This window comes from Marmota marmota, unplaced genomic scaffold, assembly GCF_001458135.2.
Source record: "Marmota marmota marmota unplaced genomic scaffold, marMar, whole genome shotgun sequence".
Lineage (NCBI taxonomy): Eukaryota > Metazoa > Chordata > Mammalia > Rodentia > Sciuridae > Marmota > Marmota marmota.
Genome location: NW_025999853.1, coordinates 40,765,210 through 40,786,853, shown reverse-complemented (window position 1 = coordinate 40,786,853; position 21,644 = coordinate 40,765,210). Strand labels below are relative to the sequence as shown.

General features: G+C 39.5%; 1 protein-coding gene across 15 annotated transcripts in view; it reads right to left on the bottom strand.

The window, feature by feature from the left end:
- Nucleotides 1–21,644, bottom strand: part of Grip1 (glutamate receptor interacting protein 1) — a 383,234-nt gene that overhangs the window by 66,602 nt on the left and 294,988 nt on the right. For 4 of the 15 annotated variants that reach the window (XM_048805484.1, XM_048805504.1, XM_015483045.2 and 1 more), the window contains 5 exons: nt 20,963–21,132; nt 14,851–15,006; nt 14,042–14,197; nt 5,206–5,392; nt 4,486–4,631 (listed from right to left, as the gene is read on the bottom strand). In XM_048805484.1, coding sequence (XP_048661441.1) covers nt 4,486–4,631; nt 5,206–5,392; nt 14,042–14,197; nt 14,851–15,006; nt 20,963–21,132 — 815 coding nt within the window. The remainder of the gene's footprint in view (nt 1–4,485; nt 4,632–5,205; nt 5,393–14,041; nt 14,198–14,850; nt 15,007–20,962; nt 21,133–21,644) is intronic. The other 11 variants (XM_048805527.1, XM_048805545.1, XM_015483046.2 and 8 more) reach the window with 4 other exon arrangements.

Genomic DNA, 21,644 nt, shown 5'->3' with positions numbered 1-21,644 from the left:
AAAGCGCTTCTCTATAAAAACAAATAGAACAGACTGCAAAAGAAGCAGCTCTAAGACCAGGAAACCCAGAGAGTTAGATCCCCCCACCTAACTTGGAAATTCCTTTATGTGCCTCAGGTTAGTTTTCTCACTCATTCTTTGCACGTGCAAACCAACATCATTCTTTTCAACTCCCCAAGAGAAAGTGGGTTTGATCTCAGTTCTTGATGTAAACTAAAGTTCTTGATCCAGCCCCCAACTGCGCTTCATCCTTTTGTTCATTCATTCACCAAGTACTGACCAAGAGCCTGCTGTATTCCGTGCATGTTTTTGGGTGCTGAGGGTACATTCATGAACAAAAACACAAAATCCTGACATTGCTTGGTCTTTCTACTGGAGAACAGAGACTATAAATAAATCTATAACACAGTATCAAGCATCAGGGTAAGAACCCTCAATCTGGGCAGGAGGAGAGGGATAGAGGGTCAAGGAAAGCTTTTCTGAGTGAGTAGCCTTTGAACCTGAATAAACAAACCACCCAGACACATCAGGGAAGAACTGTCCAGACAGAGGACACAGTCACCACATGTCAAGTACAGGTGGTTCCAACTCCCTTCCTAATTTCAGTCCCAACATTCTTCTGTAAAATTTCACAGTGTGGATGGTCTTTCCCTCGTTCTGCATTCTCCATTCCCAGGTCTACTGGGTGGAATGATCTTTGCCTCCACTCCACTTTAGAACATCAGTACCTTAAGCCTTGCTTAACCTTCCCTGAAATTCAAAACTCTAATACATCACTGGCCTCAACCTCCCAGCTATAGCTCTCTAAGCTGTTTTCTCTCAATGTACCCATTTTTCTTCCTGGAGACCCCAGTTCCTTAAGTCCTCCCTTTCCTCTCAGTCTATCAGGCCGATCCTTTATTGATTCTTTCCGTCTCCAACTCAGATTCTTTCAAACACAGGCAGTTTAGTGTAGTGGTGGAGTGTGTCTTTTGAAGCCAGCCAGCTGGGGTTAAAATGCCAGCCAGGGTTAAAATGCCAGCCCCACCATTACTGCTGTGGGCTCTGATTTTCTGAGGATGTTAACACTAGCGACCTCTGCCATTGCTGTCATGTGGGTGAGATGATCTAATGCACACATAGTACTTAGGAAAGTGACAGGCTACACAGTGAGCACTTGGTAAATATCATCATGGTAATTAGTGTGCTATTTTCAGAATTATTCATCTTCTCTCTCAGCAGTGGTTTGTACCTCCTTGATTTGGGTTCTTTTATTTAGCCTTGTCTAGAAATCCCAGTCTCTGATCTAATCCAATGCTCTGTTTCTCTGTTCTTATTCCTTGGCATCTAAGATTTCTTCAAACCAAAATGAAATAGGACAAAAATCCATATTCATCAGGCAGGTTGACTCTGCTGTACACACAGAGCTTCCACACTCTGCTTGGTCCCCCACCTAACTTGGAAATTCCTTTTTGTGCCTCAGGTTGGTTTTCTCACTCATTCTTTGCACGTACAAACCAACATCATTTTTTTCAACTCCCCAAGCTATAGACCCTTTCACAGTTGCTTACATGAACTACTGAGACATAGCTTAAAATGTATTTACAGTCTCATATCCTTTTCTTCAAATTCATGAGAAGAGGTCTTCCATCTTCTGCCTTAGGGTAGCTGTCTACTTATGTTCTAGACAACATCTCCTTCTCATTCCTTTGGGGACCTGATTCTGCCAATCATCTTTTCTCTCCCTCATTCGTTTTAGGTCCCAGCCATGCTCAAATATCTCCAATCTCAACAAAATGAAATAAGCCACCTCTGAACTACAAATCTCCCTCTATCTGTTGTCCTACCTCTTTTCTCTATGACTAAACTTTGTGACCTTGCCAAATGTCCCCTGGGACAAAATTAAACCTGCTTGAGAACTATTGAATAAAGGATAAGGCGCATACAACAGAGCAATGAGCACATAACTAAACACAGTAAAAGTTTTATAAAAAGGAACCTATAGGGGCCCCCAGTCATTTTCACCTGTTTACTGCATTTTTCCTGCTAACCTCACTTTCCAAACCCAAACCCAAGGCAGACGATAGGCACAGTATGTCTGTACTCTCACCATTCCCTTACTCAGCTCACTGTGATCTGACTTCTGCCCCCACACCCCTAAACCTACCCTGGCAGTATTTTTTTAAATTCTAATTGCCAGAACAAAGGACCCTTCCTGCTTTGAATTCCCTGCAGTGATATTATATTATTGACTATGACTTTTGCCTTGAAACTTTTGCTATTCCAAAATGACACCTTTTTTTTTTTTTTGGTTCTCCTCCCACTTCTCATTTGTCATCTTCTTTATCTCCTTTGCTACCTACCACGTCACCACTTATAATCTCAGTATTCATCAGGTAGAACTCTTGTCTACTTGCTCCCGCTTGCTCAGTTACCTTCTTAACCCCACTCTCCCTAATGCTCATCTTTTCCCCCATGACTTTAACCATCACTGATATATATGTTGGCCACTCCTTGGTCCTGCTCATGAGCCTGGACTCCAATCCCAAGCTCTTGGAGGTGTTGTCTTCCTGGGCCCTTCCCTCTGTCCTCCAGTAGCCATACAAATTCAGCAAGCCTCTTGTCTTTCAGCAGTGCTTATGCCTGTTCACTTGAATATGAACTTCTTGGGGATATTGATCTCTCCTATTTTCTTTTCCATTGATCTGAACATAGCATAGGGCCTACCATTTAGTAAGGGTGCTCAGTAGCTGCCTTTTGAATTAAGAGTCGTGCTTGTGTTGGTATTGGCAATTGTCTCCGGTATTAGCAATGGAGTTTTCAACTCATGCCTGAGGATAGAACTCTTTTTTTTTCCCCTGAAAAAAAAATAGTTTCCTTTCCTTCATCTTCCATATCTAATCTCTAAGCCCTGCCTCATGCCATGGTCTGAATTCCATTGTCACCACTTCTTAGCGCTATACCCTTGTCAAGTCACCATGATTCTTTACCTGTCCAATTTTTCCTCCTTACATTTCAGAAGGCTCTTTCTGAAACATTCATCAGCTTACCAACTACTCTCCTGCATAAAATGCTCCTTGGCTTCATTAGACTTAAATATTAGTTCTTTATCAGGGCATTGTATAATGCGGCCCCTTCTAGCCTCTCCAACCCCAACTCCAAATCCAAACCAGTTCTCACCTCTACCCCTTTATATGCTCCAGCAGAAGAAGCCCTTTTGGCTGCTTCCCCACCAAGCTTATTATTCAAGCTCAAGTTCTTTATACTGGCTGCTCCCTCTCTGGAATGTCATTTTCTTGAGTCTTTGATGGCTGGCACTTTCTCTACTTCCAATCTCCACTCAAATGTCACTTCCTCAGAGAATCATCCTTCAAGATAGCTCCCCCAGTCATTCCCTAGCCCTCTATCCTGCTTTATTTTCTGCTGAGAACATACTATTATCTATGTTTATATGCATTGCTTTCTAAATTAACCCTCTGTGCTAATATATGCTTGATGAAGACAGGTGTATTTTTTTTCCTTTCCTGTCTATTGTTATATCTACATTGTGTGTGGGAGTATAGAATAAATAATTCAGCAAATATTTGTTGGAATTATCTGATTCCTGCTTCCCAAAGGTGTGTCTTTCCTGACGGGTGAATGTTAGTGGATTTTCACTGTGAATATCCAACTTTCTTAAATGGGAAGTAGAATCAATCTCTATCAGCCACATACCTGCTAGTTACTAACTAGGACTCCCACCCATGACCAAATTCTAGTTAGACTCCTCTGAGCCCTCTTCTTGACTAGGACTTTTCCTTGACTTGGGAGCTCAGTTTTAGTAAGAAAATTCCTGAGCCAGTGTATAGACACCACCCTGTTCCCATCTAATCAGGATCCTTTTAGAAATGTCCCATCAATAACACTCTCACCCTCACCTGTCCATTAGCTAATAGAAATCCCTACCTGTCCTAGCTGCATAGGATGGAGTCCAATCTCTCTCTTACTACAATAATCTTGACCCAATTGACATAGTCTTGAATAAAGTCTTTGTTTGTTATTTTAAATGAGTGTCTGTTGCAATTTCTCTCTAACACTAAAGGCCAAATATTTACCTACTAGGCTTGTATAAATTTACTTAATGAATTTTTATTGCTCCCTATATAACTTCCCTGTGTTCTTTGCAGTGGGAAGGATCAGATAGGCTTTTCTCATTTCTGGGATTAAAGAATTTGGTTTCTCTAGCACAGAGGGGAAGGTTAGGATAAAGGCAACAGGACTTTTTGAAATCACCTCCATAGCAGCTATTACTTATTCAATATGTCACATTTATTTTCGGTTGTTCTGGTGGTGACATTTTAATGAATAATACAAAAACAATGTGCAATTCAAAATGACACCTGAAACCCCTTAAACAAAAACATGGTCAGTATATAAAAAAATAATTCCCCTTCTTGCCACATAAACAATATAATTCAGATGTGGCCAGCTCCCAAAGCTGCCACTGACTTGAGATTTGGACTATACCTGCGACATCAAACTCGATTTCCAGGGTGACCTTGCTAGTGATGGAAGAGTCTCGGAGGAGCTGATTGGCTTCCTCGAAGGTGCTGTCTTCAGTTGGAATTCCATTTATGGCCATCACTCTGTCTCCAATCTGTAGCACACCGCATCTAATTTAAAGCCACATGATAGAGGTTGTAGGTAGAATACATAATCATCAAGTTGAACTTGCCAGATCTACCTTGTTTGATCCTTGCAAAATAGCATGACTGTTTGGTCTTGTTTATTCAATGCCGTGGGAATCATATCAGGTCAATTGCAATATTTTCCACTTTTGCATTTCTTTGCTACAAATGTGGGCAAGGGAATCCTGAAGTACTCCAGGGAAGTAATTAATATTCCATGCTCATAGTATTGTTATAATCTGATCAGAACTGATACATTCCTGCATGGTAGAGAAATTACTGAGGTTTGAATTTCAGTTTTTTTTCATGGATTTTTCTCCTTTTTAATTAATATAGCCTCTGGTCTCCTGATGGACAAGAATCTGCTAGATTAAGGCATTCATGCTTATAATTCTTCTTAAATATGATCAAGAACATAAAATTTTATTATCACAACAGAGTTCATTGCATCTTGCATTACCTGCATTGAGCACTGTTCCATAATTTATTAGCCATTCAAAGATAGCCAGCACCAGAAATGCACAGCAGAAAAAGATGCTGTGAAAGAAACACATCTCACCTCTCTGCTGGGCTGTCAGCTTCAATATAGGAAATCAGAGGTGGAGAAGAGAGAGTCTCTGTGGCAAACACACTGCCCTGCAGTTGGATTCCAAATCCTGTGACAGGATCTGCTGTCAACACAACTTCTGTGGTTTCCGTGTGAACAACCTGTCCAGCCAATCCCACTGTGCTAGAGGCTAAAGACACTGGAGGAAAAAAACATGAAAAAGAATGATTTTAGGTTTAGGCAAGTACCAGGAATACCAGCATTTCCCAAATAGGTCATGTCCCTAACAAAAGCTCATTGGTAATGGTGAGAGTTTAAATTTTGGCTTTTTAGCAAGAAGGTTGGCTAGAGCCAAACAAGATAAATGACTCTCCCCCAATTTGTCATATTTTAGTTATAACACCAGTGGAGTTCCCTCTTTTATACCCACAAACCGGGAACTAAAATGGGGGCTGCAGGAATAGGACGGCCTTGGGATATGGGCATATGGGTTGTGGTCCTGGCTCTATCATTGAGCACCATCTGGGGGCCCTTGGGGAAGGCTATTCCATCTCTATGTGTGTCTGGGTCCTATCTAGAGAAAGGGGAACTCGGCGGACTGGTCTAATGTTTTCCTACTTTAGACATCTGTGCTGGAGCTTTAATGACTTTTTACAAAAAACCTGATCTTCAACTTTGAAGACATAATTAATCTAAATCTGGCCACTGAAGCTGTGCTGGTCCTCAACCTTATTCCAGCACTGAGTTGGCATAATGAAGTCTCATTTAAACTATGCACTCCTCCTATCCCCACATTTTGCTTCCTCAGTGTTTTCCTCTGGTTCTCAAGCCTACCTGTTGTCTCCTCTTTAATTCATTTCTCTAACACTCATCTGAGCCTTCAGCTAGACAGCTCTTTCTTATTCCCAAGCCCAGATTTGATCATAAAAGACCTGAACCTCTCCTGGTTGGCTCCCCTGGACCATGCCCACTGGAGCCGGCCACCTGTGCACTCAGAGCACATTCTCTGCCTGCATAGTTCTATGTTGAAATGTTATTTTCTCCAAAAAAGGTTTCTATAGCCCCTGTACTGTAATTAAAGCCTGATGACACCAGATACCTCAAAACCCACTATAACCACAACCCATTTTCCTTCACTCCCCCTGTCTGGACAAAGAAAGAGAAAGTTTTATAATACTCCTGGCTCCTGTTTAAAATCCCATAGTCCTCAGGTGCAATGATATATACTTGTAAACCCAGAGGCTTGGGAGGCTGAGGCAGAAGGATTGCAAGTTGGAGCCCAGACTAAGCAATTTAATGAAACCCTGTCTCAAAATAAAAAATTCAAAAGGCTGGGGATTCAAAGTGCCCTTGGGTTCAATCCCCAGTCCTGTAAAGATGTAAAAATAAACAAAATTACATAGTCTGTACTTATTTCTGCTTTGTCTCATCTGCAAGTTCATAGTTTTCTACTTTTTCAAAATTCCCTCTCATCTACTTTCTGACTTGGGGTCTTTTTTCTTAGTCAACTTGCTCTTGTCCCTGACTTTTCCTTGTCCTTGTCATGGTGATGACCTTTGAACCTGCTGGCTTTGGGTCCTTTGCTCTCAGTGTTGCTTATTAGCAATTCCACCCTAATGCTGCTCTATGGGCCCAGCCCGGCTCTCCATTTCATCAACCTGGATAGATCTCCAAGATCTCCATATCTGAATCCCCCTTGTTGATCACACATCCCTCCTGAGCCATACTTCCCAGTTTCTACACTCTCACTTTCTCCTCTTTCTGACTCCTGGTCTCAATCCCCTCTCACGTGTCTCCTGCCCTACTGGTTTTCAGAAAACATTTCTAGCAACAGATTTTTCTCTCTTCAAATGAAAGCATCCTAAAAGTTGCCTTTTGTGCTTCTGAGTCATAAAAAACTCTCTTGCTGCTTTTCTAAACTTTCCCAATCACACCCCTAGCTCTATCCAATCTATTGATCTGTACTGATTCTGATTCTGAAGCTGCTTAGAATTTGGCTTCTTTCACCTTTTGCTAAAAATACTTTCTCCAATGATTCCCTGACCATCCAAAACAACGGCCTCATCTGCTCTAACTACTCCAGAGTGATTGGCTTCATGACCATCCCTTCTGAAATCACTCTTTAGTTTTGATGAAGCTTTGTTCTGAGTCTCCTGCATCTTCAGCCTCTGCTGGTTACTCTGCCTCCTTCTGTACAAGAAGCTTGGACTCACCCATAGTTCTGTCCTATGTTCTCTCATTCTTTCCATCACTTCCCACTTGCCTATGATAGGACCTCTGCATGCACCTGTTCAAATCTCTCTAGTTTCAAGTTTCAGTGATAAATTTCTTTTCTTGATAGCTAATACATTTGCAAAGATGTTTCATTAGCTTCTCATATTTTCAAAATTGAGTAAATTGTCTTCTCTTTCTCATTTCCTCTCCCGTTTCTATGAAAACACCATCATGTCAATCCAGGCTGAAATCTCAAAGCAGCCTTTGACTCACAACTGCTCATCGTCTCACCATCAATCAATTGCTGATTTCTCATAAGATGACCCCTATAATATAACACATATAAGCCCTCTTTCCCCTTTTAACTTTCAATACCTGAGTTCAGGCTTTCATTACTTTCTATTTCCACTATTGTAATGTACATACTTATAGGTCCTCTCCTGCTGAATGCTCTCTAGATATTGGAGATGAATCTTTCCTTCACAGTGAGGCCCTGACTGGTCTGCTCCCCTGAGTAGGACTTCATCATAGCACAGGTTACTGTGTAGATCTCCTATCAGTGTCTCGGTCCATTGTCTCATGCTGTAGGCTTTCAACTTGTTGCCCAAGAGGCTTTTCCAATAAGCAAAGGTAATCCCCCAGTTTAGAATATTTTAACATCTCCCATTTCCTAGAAAACGAACTTTTCAATTCTAGCAGTTCACGCAAGACTCTTTGTAAGTTCATTTTCTCCTGCCATCAGGTCGTATGTTCTTCCACGATCCCTCCATGGGCCACATGCTCTAAGCCTCTTGACACACCTTTGGGTCTTAGTATATGCTGTGCCCTCTGCCTGTTTAGCAACTCCCCTCAGCTTTTAATGTCCCTTTTCCTGGCTTAATCCAGGGAGACTTAGGTACTTACTTACTTTTCTACATTTACACATTTCTAGTACATAGTGCTATTTTGGTACTTATCAGGTTTTTATTTGTTTGCCTGTCTCTCCACTTGACCCTGAGATGTTGAGCGGTTGGGAATAGATCTTTTTATCTTGATATCTTGGTGCTGAAATGTTCAGTAAATGCTGAATAAATGAGGAATGAGTCAAGTTTTGTGATATCATCTACATTTTCCTCTTTGGTATTGACACTTCACATAGGTGTGCTGAGTTAACATAAAGAACTAGAAGCTACTCCTGAGGACCCAAAGCCTCCTGGTCATTAATGACAGGATAAGGGAGGGAAGGTATGACTAAGAGGGACAAAATCCCCTGCTTTTTTTTTCACTAGGTACCTCATCATTCTGTCTGTGGATTATTATGGTAAAAAAAGGCTGCAGTTGGTAGGTGGGGGAGAGAGCCTCCACCACAGGCTTTGCACAGACCATGGGGTTCATGATCCCAATGTTCCACTCAGGGACTATTATGTATTGATTCAAGTACATTTTCTGGTGTGGCTTCATTTATGTCAAGTGTGTTTCAATTGCTCTCCAGTCCTTGCCTTTTGCTATCAGTGACAGAAAACCATGAGAAGACACCATTTCCTGTCAGTGAGGATTTGGAGAGCTGCATTTCCTTCTGGCTATATACCCAGAATGATAAGGCCAGGTGTCACCTTCCTGGAGGGTTACTTTCATTTATCTTCTAGTAAGCCTCTTGGATTTCAATACCAATGTTCCCCCACCCCCGCTTGTGAATCTTTCCATGGGTTCATATTAGTATATTCTTCCATTCAATATTTCAGTTTGAAATATTTTGGGGACTACTGAACTGGAGTTAAAAGCTGGGTTTTAGTCAGTTATCTCCCATCTCCTTTCAGAAAGAGCCAGATGACTTACCTAGTAACAGCCAGGATTAGGTTAGGTCTACTGAAGACAGAGGACACTGGCTGTATTTTTGGAACAGAGAAGAGAATTGAGGGAATTTCATTCTCTCGAGGTTTTTAACAAAGAAGCATGAATTCAATGAGGGTATCATTAAATCTAAAAGCTCTATCTGGAGACAAGCTGAGGTGATAGAAATTATTAGGCAACTTAATTTAGAATTTAACAGAAATTCATGTACTCTACATTGATTATGTAATTATATAAGGTTGCAATTTATATCATAAATATAGGATTATATTAAGTAATTTAGGATTTTACAATTAACTCTAAAAAAATCCTCTGATGTATTGGAATCTGTTCTTTGAAATGGTAAAATTTCATTTGAAAGTATATTGATTACTTACACAGATTAAAGTCTGAGAAACTATTACCAGATATGAAAAAGATAAATTATAGATTTAAAAATGAGCAGCCAAAAGAAAAAAATAACCAATATTACTTGGAGGAGAAAAAAGATGAGCTTGATTAGCTTGCTTCATTAATGCGGTCAGCCATGAAAGAAAATAAAGGTGATTTGTGAATTATAACCCTATAGTTTAAGATTTGTGTGATAAATTTTTTGCTGCAGTAGCGGATCCTCCTGCAAGGTATTTGATCTGCAAAGGCTACGAGCTATTGGCTCTGGCTCAGGGCTTCTACTAAGGTGAAGATGGAAATGATTAAGTTGCTGACACCCTACATTTGAAATCAGCTCACTGGTGTTCATCCACGTTGTGTTCAGGACTCAGTCTGCTCTGTCCTGTTCTCATTCTTACAGGGATGGTTCTGTTCACAGCTCTGTTTTTGCAGGAATAGCTTTTTTTTTTTTTCTTTCCCAGAGTAAGGAAGGTCAGGGGGAACAAAAGACAGCCAAAGATTTTTTAAAAATTCTAGAAAGGCTTATTTAATTTACGAGGCTGTATGGTGTATTATCAGATATGAGAAGAATTTTAAAAGTATAGAGAACATGGGGCCTGAAAGGGTTTATTAATAGAACATATCTATGCAATTTGATCATGTTATTTGAGACTTCTGTCTCACTAGGGTTCCAAAGAAGTGGCGACCTGCTGTGGACCCAGCACACTGTGAATCATATGATCCAGTTCAGAAGAGCAGGAGAGGTGGCCCACAGCTCCCCGCATGGTCACTTAGAAAAGCTTACCATTAGCTGCTCTTGTCGTCCATTGTTTTTTCAAGGGTTGGTGAAAAAGACCATGAAAGTTGCTAGGTTTTCTCATTTTCTTCTTTTCAGACTTTTTCAAGATTACCCTCTCTAGCAATAAGTGCTGATAAGCAAAGAAGCAAAGAACATTCTGGGAATGTGTTCTAACTTTTGTCTGCTGCAATTCCGGAAGCCTGGGAACAGGTGGAGTCTCTGTCCTAGCTGAGAATACAGGGACAGGAAGGAATGAGCCGGATCCACTGCTCCTCATGCAGCCATGACATGTGGAAAAGACTTTTGGAGGAGGCTTGGCCTCTGAGGGAACACAGGTAGTGGGAGAAAGGCCAGGAAGATTCCAGAAGAGGGATGAGAGTTTCCTCTATGACATGCTCTGAGACCTTCCCAGGGCTTTGTGACTCTCCTCAAAGCCTAGAGTGCAGTGTGCACACCAGTCTCTATGTGAAACAGACATGGCCCTTGCTGTTTTAATCCTTGTCACATGTTGTTACAGACTTTCTGTGTTTTCCTCTTTGGTCAATGGTACAGAAAGTTTTAATATTTATGTGAGAATATTTCATTCTTTCCTAGTCATGTCCTTACTTTGTACTGGAAACACATGTGAGAATTATTGTTTTTCTGTTTTGCAAGCTCTGGCCTCAACTCATCATCAATAAAGCGGAGAGACTTTTTCTTGTATTTGTGACTTTTGCCATGATTCACCATCCATACAAATGGCCTGGTTGCTATAGAAACATAAGTACCAAAAAGCGGCAGCGAACAGTGGCACAGAATAAAGACATAAATAATGTGGGGGAAATAAACCAAGGTACAGTGAAAGTGGCAATAAAATTTTATCCTCAGTTACTTGGGAAGATCTTTACATCTAATGTGACCATACCAAACTTAGGCAATTAAAAAAGAAAAAAGAAATTCTCAAAAAATTTTTTCTGGAATTTGGAATACTATCATAATTTTCTCAAGTCTTTTTGAAGTAGGAATAAAAGTTTGTAGTATTTGGGGCTTTGTCGTCTGATTAAAATATAAAATGTATGGTATCCTGAGATATATTTATAAACCCCCTGTTATGCACATGTGATCAGTGGTGCTTTTGTGGCTAATGTCTACAGAAAACATGAATTAGAAATTTTCTGAACCAGGTTTCTGTTTATATTCCTACTATGTTGGAGAACAACATGCTGATTTTTGAGTTGGTTATGGGTGTCAGTGACAGTGTGCCCTCGACTTTGTTCCCTACTAAAAAATGCAAGATGTGTCAATATCAACCTGAGCTAGCCAAACACATTATCATTCATTTGTATTACTAATGGCCTTAATCAACACAGCAAATCTTGCCTAACACAAACAAATGGTTAGCCTTTGAAGCAGAAGTACAAACATCAATGAATTCATTTTAATTGTTCTTCCCTGCTGAGGGCTGTTAGTAATGAGTACTGTACATGAAGCCATTATATATTTATATAAATTTATATACAAATATCTGCTTCAAATCTGAAGGCATTAAATGAAAGACTCAAGATCTATGCATTATGTCAAAGTGTACCATTGTAGAAAATGCCTAAATTTGAAAGCAATGGCAACAGATTTTCACATTGGACAATTCAGGTTCAGGTATATAACACTAATATAACTATGCAGCATAACTAACAATTAAGTAGTGCTTACTATTCACCAGATATTGTTTAGCGCGCACACACACACACACACACACACACACACATATATATATATATATATATATATATATATATATATTTTTTTTTTTTTTTNNACACACACACACACACACACACACACACACATATATATATATATATATATATATATATATATATATTTTTTTTTTTTTTTCTTCAAAATCACCCAAAGAAGTAATCACTACATTTATCTCTAATTTTCACTGAGGCATAAAGAGCTAAGCAAACGTGCTCAGGGTCCCCTAGCTAGAGTGTATGATGCTGGAATGAGACTTCCTACTTCTAGAGTCCAGGCTCATGATCACTTTACTTCATTGCCTTCAACTAGTTTCTTCTAAAAGTAAATAATTTACTCTAGTCTTAGCTAAGAAATGAATGAAACTCTTGATGCTTCTTGCTCTTTCTTTGACTAAACTCAATCTTCCATTTTACTAGTTTCAAATTCATTGTCATTTTCACATATTGAAGGTGACAAATCTCCTTATACTTGAAAGGACACGCATGTCAAAATCATGTATCCATCATGGTAGTGACCCTCTTTTTCTATGATTTTCTTTGTAAGGAAGCACTTGGATTCCTTTAACATGAAGAAACCACTTTCCAGTGTGGGAGATGGCTGGTGACCCTCAATGTTGGGGCACTGATGGGACTGGTGAGAGGTCCTCTGGAGATGACGAATCTCTAGCAAACCAGTCCTTCTTACAAGAGCATTCTGGTCAGTACTAGCCTGGAAGGACCAGGGTTGGTTTCATTTAAATAACTTGAGGCTGTTCCTTGTTTTTATTTCTACGGTCAGCACAGGAAGAAACCCCATCTTCTTTAGGTTTATTTATAGGAATCACAATCACAACCACCAAAAAGATAAAAGGGGCAAGAAACACACCTCTCTAAACCATGATTAGACCTGGTTGGAGATGTTAGTGATCTCTTTCACTCAAAGTTTTGTGATTATGGTGATAGAATATGATCTTCCTCTACAGAAAAGAAAAATTAAGGAGTGATTTGTGTTTCTCCCCTGTTAAAACATTCTATCATCCTTTTTCTTCCTTTGTACAGATAGCCAGCTATCTTAAACTGAGTAGCTAACTACACCTTTCTAGTCTTGCTTAGTCTATATTTTATTTGGCTGTCCCCAAAGCTAGAGTTTCCAAGAATGATAGTTAAAATTCCTAGACTTTAGGATGTTTGCTGTAAATATGAGCATCCTTCCTACCTTCTTAATGCTGCAAAGGGTAATAAGAAATTCATGTGAGAGAAGTGAGTCTCACTGGGGTAAGTTAGTGAGAAAAGTAAGGGGAACTTTGGGAATGAGATATAATGTGAAAAAGCATGTTCAAATTTATCACTGATTTTGGTGGGGGCTAAGTCAGGTCATGAAATATAATTTAGTATGAAATTTAACTTGTTATATTATTTGTTAAATAATTTGTTATATAACTTGTTAAATTTAATTTGTTATATGAAATAGCATTAAAAATGTATGAGATTATTACCTTTATCAAAAGGGGGGCAGAGTTTTACGACATAGCTTTAGAGGGAATAAGAAACTAAGAATAAAGGTTTCATCCAAAGCTATCCAGAATATAAGAAGGAGTCTTAAAAGTCACACCTTTGACTAAAGTCACACCTTTGACTACTTCATGACATCAAAAGAGGAAGAAAAAAATGTCCATATAAAGTTGTAGGAAAAGATAGTATGAACCAGTGGCTGTCCGAAATTATACCCAGCCAATCATTATCATGCAGAGTATGGGCACCATGTCATTATCCTTGGCCCAGAGTTCTGGCTTCTTATATCTACTTGATCACTTAGGCATTCAAATGCTCTTCCCACAGGTCTCAACGAATTGAAGACTCCAGTGCCTGCTTGTTTTCCACAGGCCAAATGACTAACGTTGGGTAACATTTCACTTACGTGAGCTTTTGAAGTCTTTCTTTTTCAGTCTCCTCCTCATCATGGTTCCTCGTGGGCTAGTAGAGTAGAGGCTTCGAGGTAAAGTCCCCATGTTCAGGGAACTCAGGCTGTACGCACTCATGGAGGTAGGAGAGAAGGATGAAGACACCACAGCTGCTGTAAGAGAGTGAAGACTTGGCACAGAGCACTCGCAGATGGTCTTTGAGCTGCCACCCCTGCCAGCCAGCTTTAATTCAGAAAGACACACATGATGAACAGCAGCGGCTAGTAGCTACCCAACCAGACAGAGACAAGGCTTCAGGAGCCAGGAGACAGCACTTTGGAATCTCAAGAGTTACAAGAGCTTAGAAGTGCTGAGGAGTAGCAAGAGCCTCAGAAGCACACAGGAAAACAGAGACTCTATGAGGTTTGCTTCAAACAACAAAAAACCAGACATTTAAACAATGTTCTCCACAAACAACAACCCAAGGCATCTGATACATGATCTAATTTTCATAGATATTTTCTGACACGGATTGCATAAGTGATTTCACACACACAAAGAACTGAGAACACCATACTCCATATAATATTCTGAACTGTTATTTCCTGAATCATGTATCAAGAATTCTGAACATTAACTTCCTTTCTTAACGACAAATTCTTTCTGATGGAAAAGACTAAGGAGATATTGCAAATAACACATCGTTACTAAGAAAAAAAAAGCACGCAACACCCACAAAGCAGAAGATGGAATGAATTAGAGGTGGAAGGAGCGAGAAGAATATAATTTAAATGAAAGACCAAGAGGAGAAAGCCTGGAACATTACGAGGGCTGTTTGGAGGAGGCGCTTTCGGGAATGTCAGGGCTGGCACTCTGCAATGGTCAGGGTGGTGCGTATTATAGTGGTGGCTGGTGTGAAGGCTGCAGTGGTTGCTGGCCCAGGAATCCCAGGGAAGTTGCCTGTCGCTCCTCTGAATTTTCACTGCCCACATGAAGTGATGATGAGAAATAAGAAAAACAAACAAACAAACAAAGAACCAAAAAAAAAAAAAAAGAGGAAAAAGTAACTGAATTGCACAAATAAAAAAGAAAAAGTGTAACAAAATGAAAGCTGATTGCAAAGGAAAAAAATTCACTTGGCTTTTGCCTTTTCTCAGTGGTCAGCGAAAGAGATGATTAACATCAGCAATGGAAACTTTTCATCTTCCCAAGACTAATGCATGTCTGGGTCCGACCCATTTTTTTCTCCTTTTAGGATGGCCATTGAATCAATTTCTAATCTCTCCCTATGTTTTGCAGTAGAGATTAAAAACATTTTTTTTTAAACTTAAAAGTCAGCTCCAAAAAGATCTATTGTATACGATTAGTAATTAAAGGTTTGCAAATATTGGCCATTTAGTAGCACTTGTTTGGAGAAAAAGAAAAGAAGGAACAATAAATCACATTGTCTCATGATTCGTGTGGGTTACTAGTCACACATCACAATTTACTGCTCTGACATTTTAATTACGCCATGATCCATCACTTGGACTTGATTTTCCTCAACAATAAACCACTCTAATCATCGGTCAGTATCAGAATCTTATCTGTATCCTGACTGAAAAGGAGAAGATAAAAGTCTCAATATATTTAATTTTTTTTTTTTTTGGAAAAAGTGCTTTTCCATTAGAAATAGTTAATTCTTGAAATACTCCACATATTCTATCTATTTCATAAAATATGAGGTTTATTTCAAAGACTTGGTGCCCCTTTTATTTATTAAAGAGTGCTTATCATGCTTCTATCCTAGTTTTGATGTGATTTTCTACCCAGCATTCTGATATATGAGTAATTACGTTTGCTATTGACAGGAAGTTTTTCACTGAACGATCTGAAAAAGTTAAAATAACTATGAGGTTTTATTTCTTTCAGTTTTTCAGGATTCTAATGTTAGGTGTCTTACATGTGAATTATTTAACAGTAGTTATTCATATAGAGGGGCTGAATGTATATATTTATGTAGATAAGAACTTAAGTTACACTGTCCATGAAACCAGCTTCCATGTGTTTCTTGTGCTTTCTGGAGTGAGACAGTACATGGAACACAAGCCCTAGCATGGACAGTCATTGTGCAATGAGGACGATCTGGTTTTTGGATGCTTTTTGCCCTTCTTCTCTGTATGACCTTGGCTAGCTACTCAGCCGCTCAGCCTCAGTTTCCTCATATCCAACTGGAGGTCATCAGAGCGTCTGCTCCCCAGGACTGCTGTGAGGGTTAAGCACGCAAGGAGCTCAGTGTGGTGCTGACGTGGATAAGAACAAATGAATTGGGAGTTGTTACACTGATTCTCCTACTGTTCTCTCCACTTATATAGTAATGGACTTTTCAAAGGAAATAGATGTGAGTCACTCAACAAATTTCACTCACTGAACACTTAAGTCTCAGAGGGCTGGTCAGAAATCTGCAGAACACTTTCAAAGCCAACTGTGCAGTCCTAGATCATCCCGCCCTTTCCTTCCACTCCATTGCTGTTTGGGTTTCCTCTCCCTCTCCACTATCCTGGGTCAAGCCACCACCTCCTTCACCTAGAGCTCGGCATCACCTCCAGACTTGGTTCCCTGATTCGTCTCTTGCACACCTGCTTTTCAGTATCCGCAACACAGCCAGGCAGAGCTTTTAAGTATCTAGGTTGGATCGTGTCACTCTTGTTCAGAGGGCTTATCATTATACCCACAATCCAACGCAGGCTCTCCTCTCTTTGGCTTCATCTGCATCACCGCCTTCTCCATTCATATTCTCAGCCTCACTGGCCTCAACTCTTGTTATTAGCACAAGCCAGGCTTCCTGCCTACCTCCAGGCCTTTACCTTGCTATTCTTCCCCCAGTTATTTGTGCAGCGGGCTCCTTCTCATCATTCAGGTCTCAGCTCAGATGCCACCTTCTCAGAGAAGTGACTGCTGACATCCCTGGATGAACTAGCGGCCTCTCAAATGGTATCCCATTATTATTTTATATTTTTCAAAGCACTTACTACTGTCTGAAATGGCGTTATTTATATAATACAGTTTTTAATGTTGGTCTCTTTCTACAAGAATTTAAATTCTACAAGAAGAGGGATCCACTGCCTTACTCACTAGATATATTTTAGCAACTGGACTAGTGCCTGGTACATACTGATTGATGTGGGAATAAATCAGTAAATGAATGCACAGGGGAGCAGGGATAGCAGTCAGAGTGTCCATATCCACACAGCAGCTGCATTTTCTCTTGGATAAAAAAGTGTCACAGGGACGTCCCTAGTGGATCTTTCACCGTCCTCATTCACTTTGGTGTATAAAAGTTAACTTTTTAGCAAGAAGCAGTTATTGTTGGGTCTGGCTAATCTACAACCACAGCCCCCCTACTGTACTCTAAACAAAATATTATCTGTGTTTAAAATAAAGTTAGGGCACAGTGAATGGGCTTCAGAATTCCACATCCACCTTTTGACCCAGTTCTTAATTGACTGCTTTGAACATTCCTCAGCATTCATAAGGACTGTCAAGCCCAATTAATAAATCAATAAGAAAGGTATTGTTGACTACCTGTTGTGTGCCTAGCACTGTGCCCATTGTTGCAGGCTGGTTAAATATCTGTTGTAAACTTTACCTGGACTTTGAACTACTACTAGGGGCTGAATCTTCATATACAATGAAATAACTTAGAGACAAAATGATATAAGATGATACACAAAATTGCATGCCATGGATAATGAGTACAAAAAGTCTTCACCAAATAACTTAGGGCAGAGGAGAGAGTCTTCTTTTCTGAATGTACACTCCTAATCTACTGTGCTTTATAGCGGTGCACTTAATTTTCATGTATTATGTAAATATTTCAGGAATTTAATAATCAGAGGTTACATTTTTTGGCATGCTCTTTCATTTTGCAAAGCACATTCAGACACATCCTCTTATTTTGCAAAAAAAGGCAGCCTGCTTCCACTGAGTTCTTACTATATTCCAGGCACTATGCTGAGCAATTTTTCATGTATCATCTCCGATAATCCCATCTTATTCCCATAAGACAGATATTATAACCCCTACTTTACAGATGAAAACCTGAACTGAAGAAGAGTTGGGAAGCTTGCTTAAAGTCCCACGTGGTGGAGCCAGCCTTAAAGCTCTGGAAGTCTGTTCTAGAGTTTTTGCCCTCAGCCACACCACACTCTACTGCGTCTTCCTATGTGTGTCCTGAATACCTTATTGCAGATAAGCAAACAGCAAGTTTAATATAAAATGCTTTTCATGTCATGTCATGGTGGCATCACTGGGGCAGTCTTAAGAGGTATATAACATGGAAGGTGCTGTCCTTTGTTCTCCTTGCCCAGACCAGGATGTTTGAGAAAAAGGGTAACAGTTGCTCTGGTTGCCCCTGGATTTCATAAATGGAATGTTCTCTTTGTATTGAATGTAACTGGTTTAGTGACACTGGCCACATTTTCTTTTCCAAAGTCTCCGTTTTCTTTAGTTGTCATTATATTTCCCAAAGACCCTCAATGGGAATACTTTTTAACCTCATTGAAAACTCACTTTTGTCAACTTCTTTAATGTGGTTCTCTACTAGCAAAGGTACCATGAATTTCTTTTTTCACCTTGACCTGAAAACACTGTGGTGAAAGCTTTGTTGCTAACAAAATTTGAGAAATGTATCTCCATCTACCTGTGGGATGGGAGACATGCTGTTTTGGCATCAGAGGTCTTGAAACAATAACCAGAACTGTCTTATGGAAAAAGACTGAAACTATGTGAAACTTGACTAATACAAAAATAGAAGTTTGAAAATTTCAAACACAACAAAATTTTTCTTATACTATTTTCTTTTTTGACCATGATTTAATTAAGTTTGGGAGTTAGTATTTATATCCTCTTGGAAATACAAGTCTGATTTTGATTTTACAATGTAGGGGAGATGCCAATATGTTAGGTTAGGAAGATGGTGAACAACTTTTAGCAAAGGCTGATGATGGGATTGGAAGTATAAGCTGGAGTCACATAAACTGTCAGCCTCCTGCCCCTCCAATATAAATATCAGGTTTTCCACAGTGAAGAAAAAACATGTGTTCTTGGTCTATACATTTTAGTATCTATATTCATTTTTTAAAATTGTCTTGGCAAGGAGGTAAAACTGATTAATATTTCAAGAGTTGGAAACTAGTTGAGCCATTTATAATTTGTGTACAGGGAAAATCAAAGTAAAATAAATGAGGTTGAAAAGACAATAGCATTTTAAGAGGGTCTGTTATGCATTTCTGATTCACTGGTTTCAGGATGGAGCAAGCAAAACATCATGATTAACATGCACCACCCAGCACCCACTCTTACACTCGATGCTCCAAATCCAATGCAACTTAAGATCCACTTTCAAGAAACTTAGGCAATTTTAGTGTTCTCTCCTCTTGGCCTGTTTGCAGGAAAGGCTCATTGGGGCTCCTGGTAGGAATGGTGTGTATGCCATGAACTTCACCTTCCTATAGTTCCTTAGCATCTCTATTCAAATGATGCTGATTTTCTTTTCTTAACCTGCCTATGCTGCATCATTTCTCTACTCCGATGTGTAAAATTAAAATCTGATAAGGGTAATGTGTACTAGAGATTTTCATTAGCTCCAGGGCTGTCTAAGCTCCATTTAATTAAAAAGGTTGCATCCAGCTGACTCATTCAGTATGAAAATTATCTAGTTCTTTTTTTGTTTCCTTCTTTTTTCACTGCAGAGAAGAGCAGCACATTTTGGAAGGTGATAAACACATAATACAAATGACCTCTGCATAAGCAAAATTTCAATTCTCATGAAAATGTGCTTTCTTTAAATAGACAGAAATGTATTCTCCCCTCTTTTAGGCCAATGCAAGTGAGGCTCCTGGCTTCAAGAAATAAATAAAGAGAGCACTGGCTTAAGGGACAGGCAGGAGTTGGGACAAAGACCTTACTGGGGAGCCTGACATCATTTGATTTGTGGCTCAAGTCCTTTTACTTATACCAGGTTTTGTTTTGTTTTGTTTCATTACTGAGGATTGAATTCAGAGGCATTCGATCACTGAACCCCATCCTCAGCCCTATTTTGTATTTTTTTAAAAAAATATTTATTTATTTATTTATTTAGCTGTAGATTTAGAGACAGGGTCTCACTGAGTTGCTTAGCGCCTTGCTTTTGCTGAGCCTGGCTTTGAACTCTCGATCCTTCTGCCTCACTTTCTGAGCTGCTGGGATTATAGGCATGAGACCCTACACCCAGCCTCTTACACCAGGTTTTGTTTGAAGGTGAACAGGTAGATGATACATAAATACTCTGAAGACATAACTGTGAACTTCAAGACTGAAATGCAGATCCCCTCAGCTGATACTTTTTATTGAATAAATGGAGTCAAGTATTGATTGTCCTGTGTCAGATGTTTGATCAGAAAGGTTGTTCTCTCTTCTAAGAAAAACACCACTGTAGAAAATAGACAAAATATATAGGAGCTCAGCCATTCCTACCACTGGGGCTCCCTACCAAACACTTGAGGAATTTTCTATCAGTATATATTTTATTTTAAAAGGTGAATTTTACTATTTGCCTTTATTAACTTTTATATAGACTGGAAATTCAATATGAATACTTCTATAGGGAAGTCAAATTATTCCCCCTTCTTACCACACTCAATTTCTACCAAAGACATTTTTTTAAAAAAAATATCAAATAGTACTAGCCCTGAAAATTCTATTTCCAACAAAGATTCTTTCTGCAACTTTGGGATTTCCAGCAAATTACGAGTGGCTTGAAAAAAGAGATTTGGAAGAGGAAACAGGGTACACAAAGATAACCTATTGTTTTGAAAAGAAGCGATAAAGGCAGAATTGAATTCAGTGTCTTTCTGCTTTCTAACTCTCTGGAGGAAGTGACAAGGGTAAGACCAAGATAAAGAGATGGATCCTCTCACCATGGTCAGGTCCCTTCAGGGCCAGGCGGGTCTGATGATGGGGAAGGATCTCCAACTTGACCTGGTCAGTGGTGTTCGCCAGGAACTGAGTCGCCTCCGCGAGCGTGCAGTACTCCATGCTAGTGCCATCGATGGACAGGATGTGATCCCCCACGTGCAGCGCACCACATCTACGGGAAGGAGAAACACTGGGTACCATGAAGTGTCTTCCTCTTTGGAATACGACTTTCATGTCCTTCATAGTTAGAGTTTCACACAGTTTTCATTTACTTTAAAAAAAAAAAGGAAAAGTTTGAGTGTTATAGGAAACACCATCTGTCAAATTATAGGCACCTTGGATGTGAATCAGAATGTAAAGTCTTGTAGAGAATGCAGAAAAATGCAAAGGAACATTTTTTTTCTCTTGTCCTTCTTCAAAAAATATTATTTGGGGATGGGCGATGCTGCATGTTGTGAAGTGAGCAAGAGGACAGTGTAGCACAGGGAGAATTTCCCCCTTGACTTTTTCTGTGTTTCTTCCTCCTACGAGTTTCTATCTATAACTCTGAGTTGGCTACTATTCAGAATCTAGAGACATGACTCCTAGAATTGGAATAGGGTCTTTTTTTTTTTTAATATGTGAATGAGAATAACTTGAGGAGATTCGGTTACTACTTCCTCAGAATTCCTTCATATAAGCTCT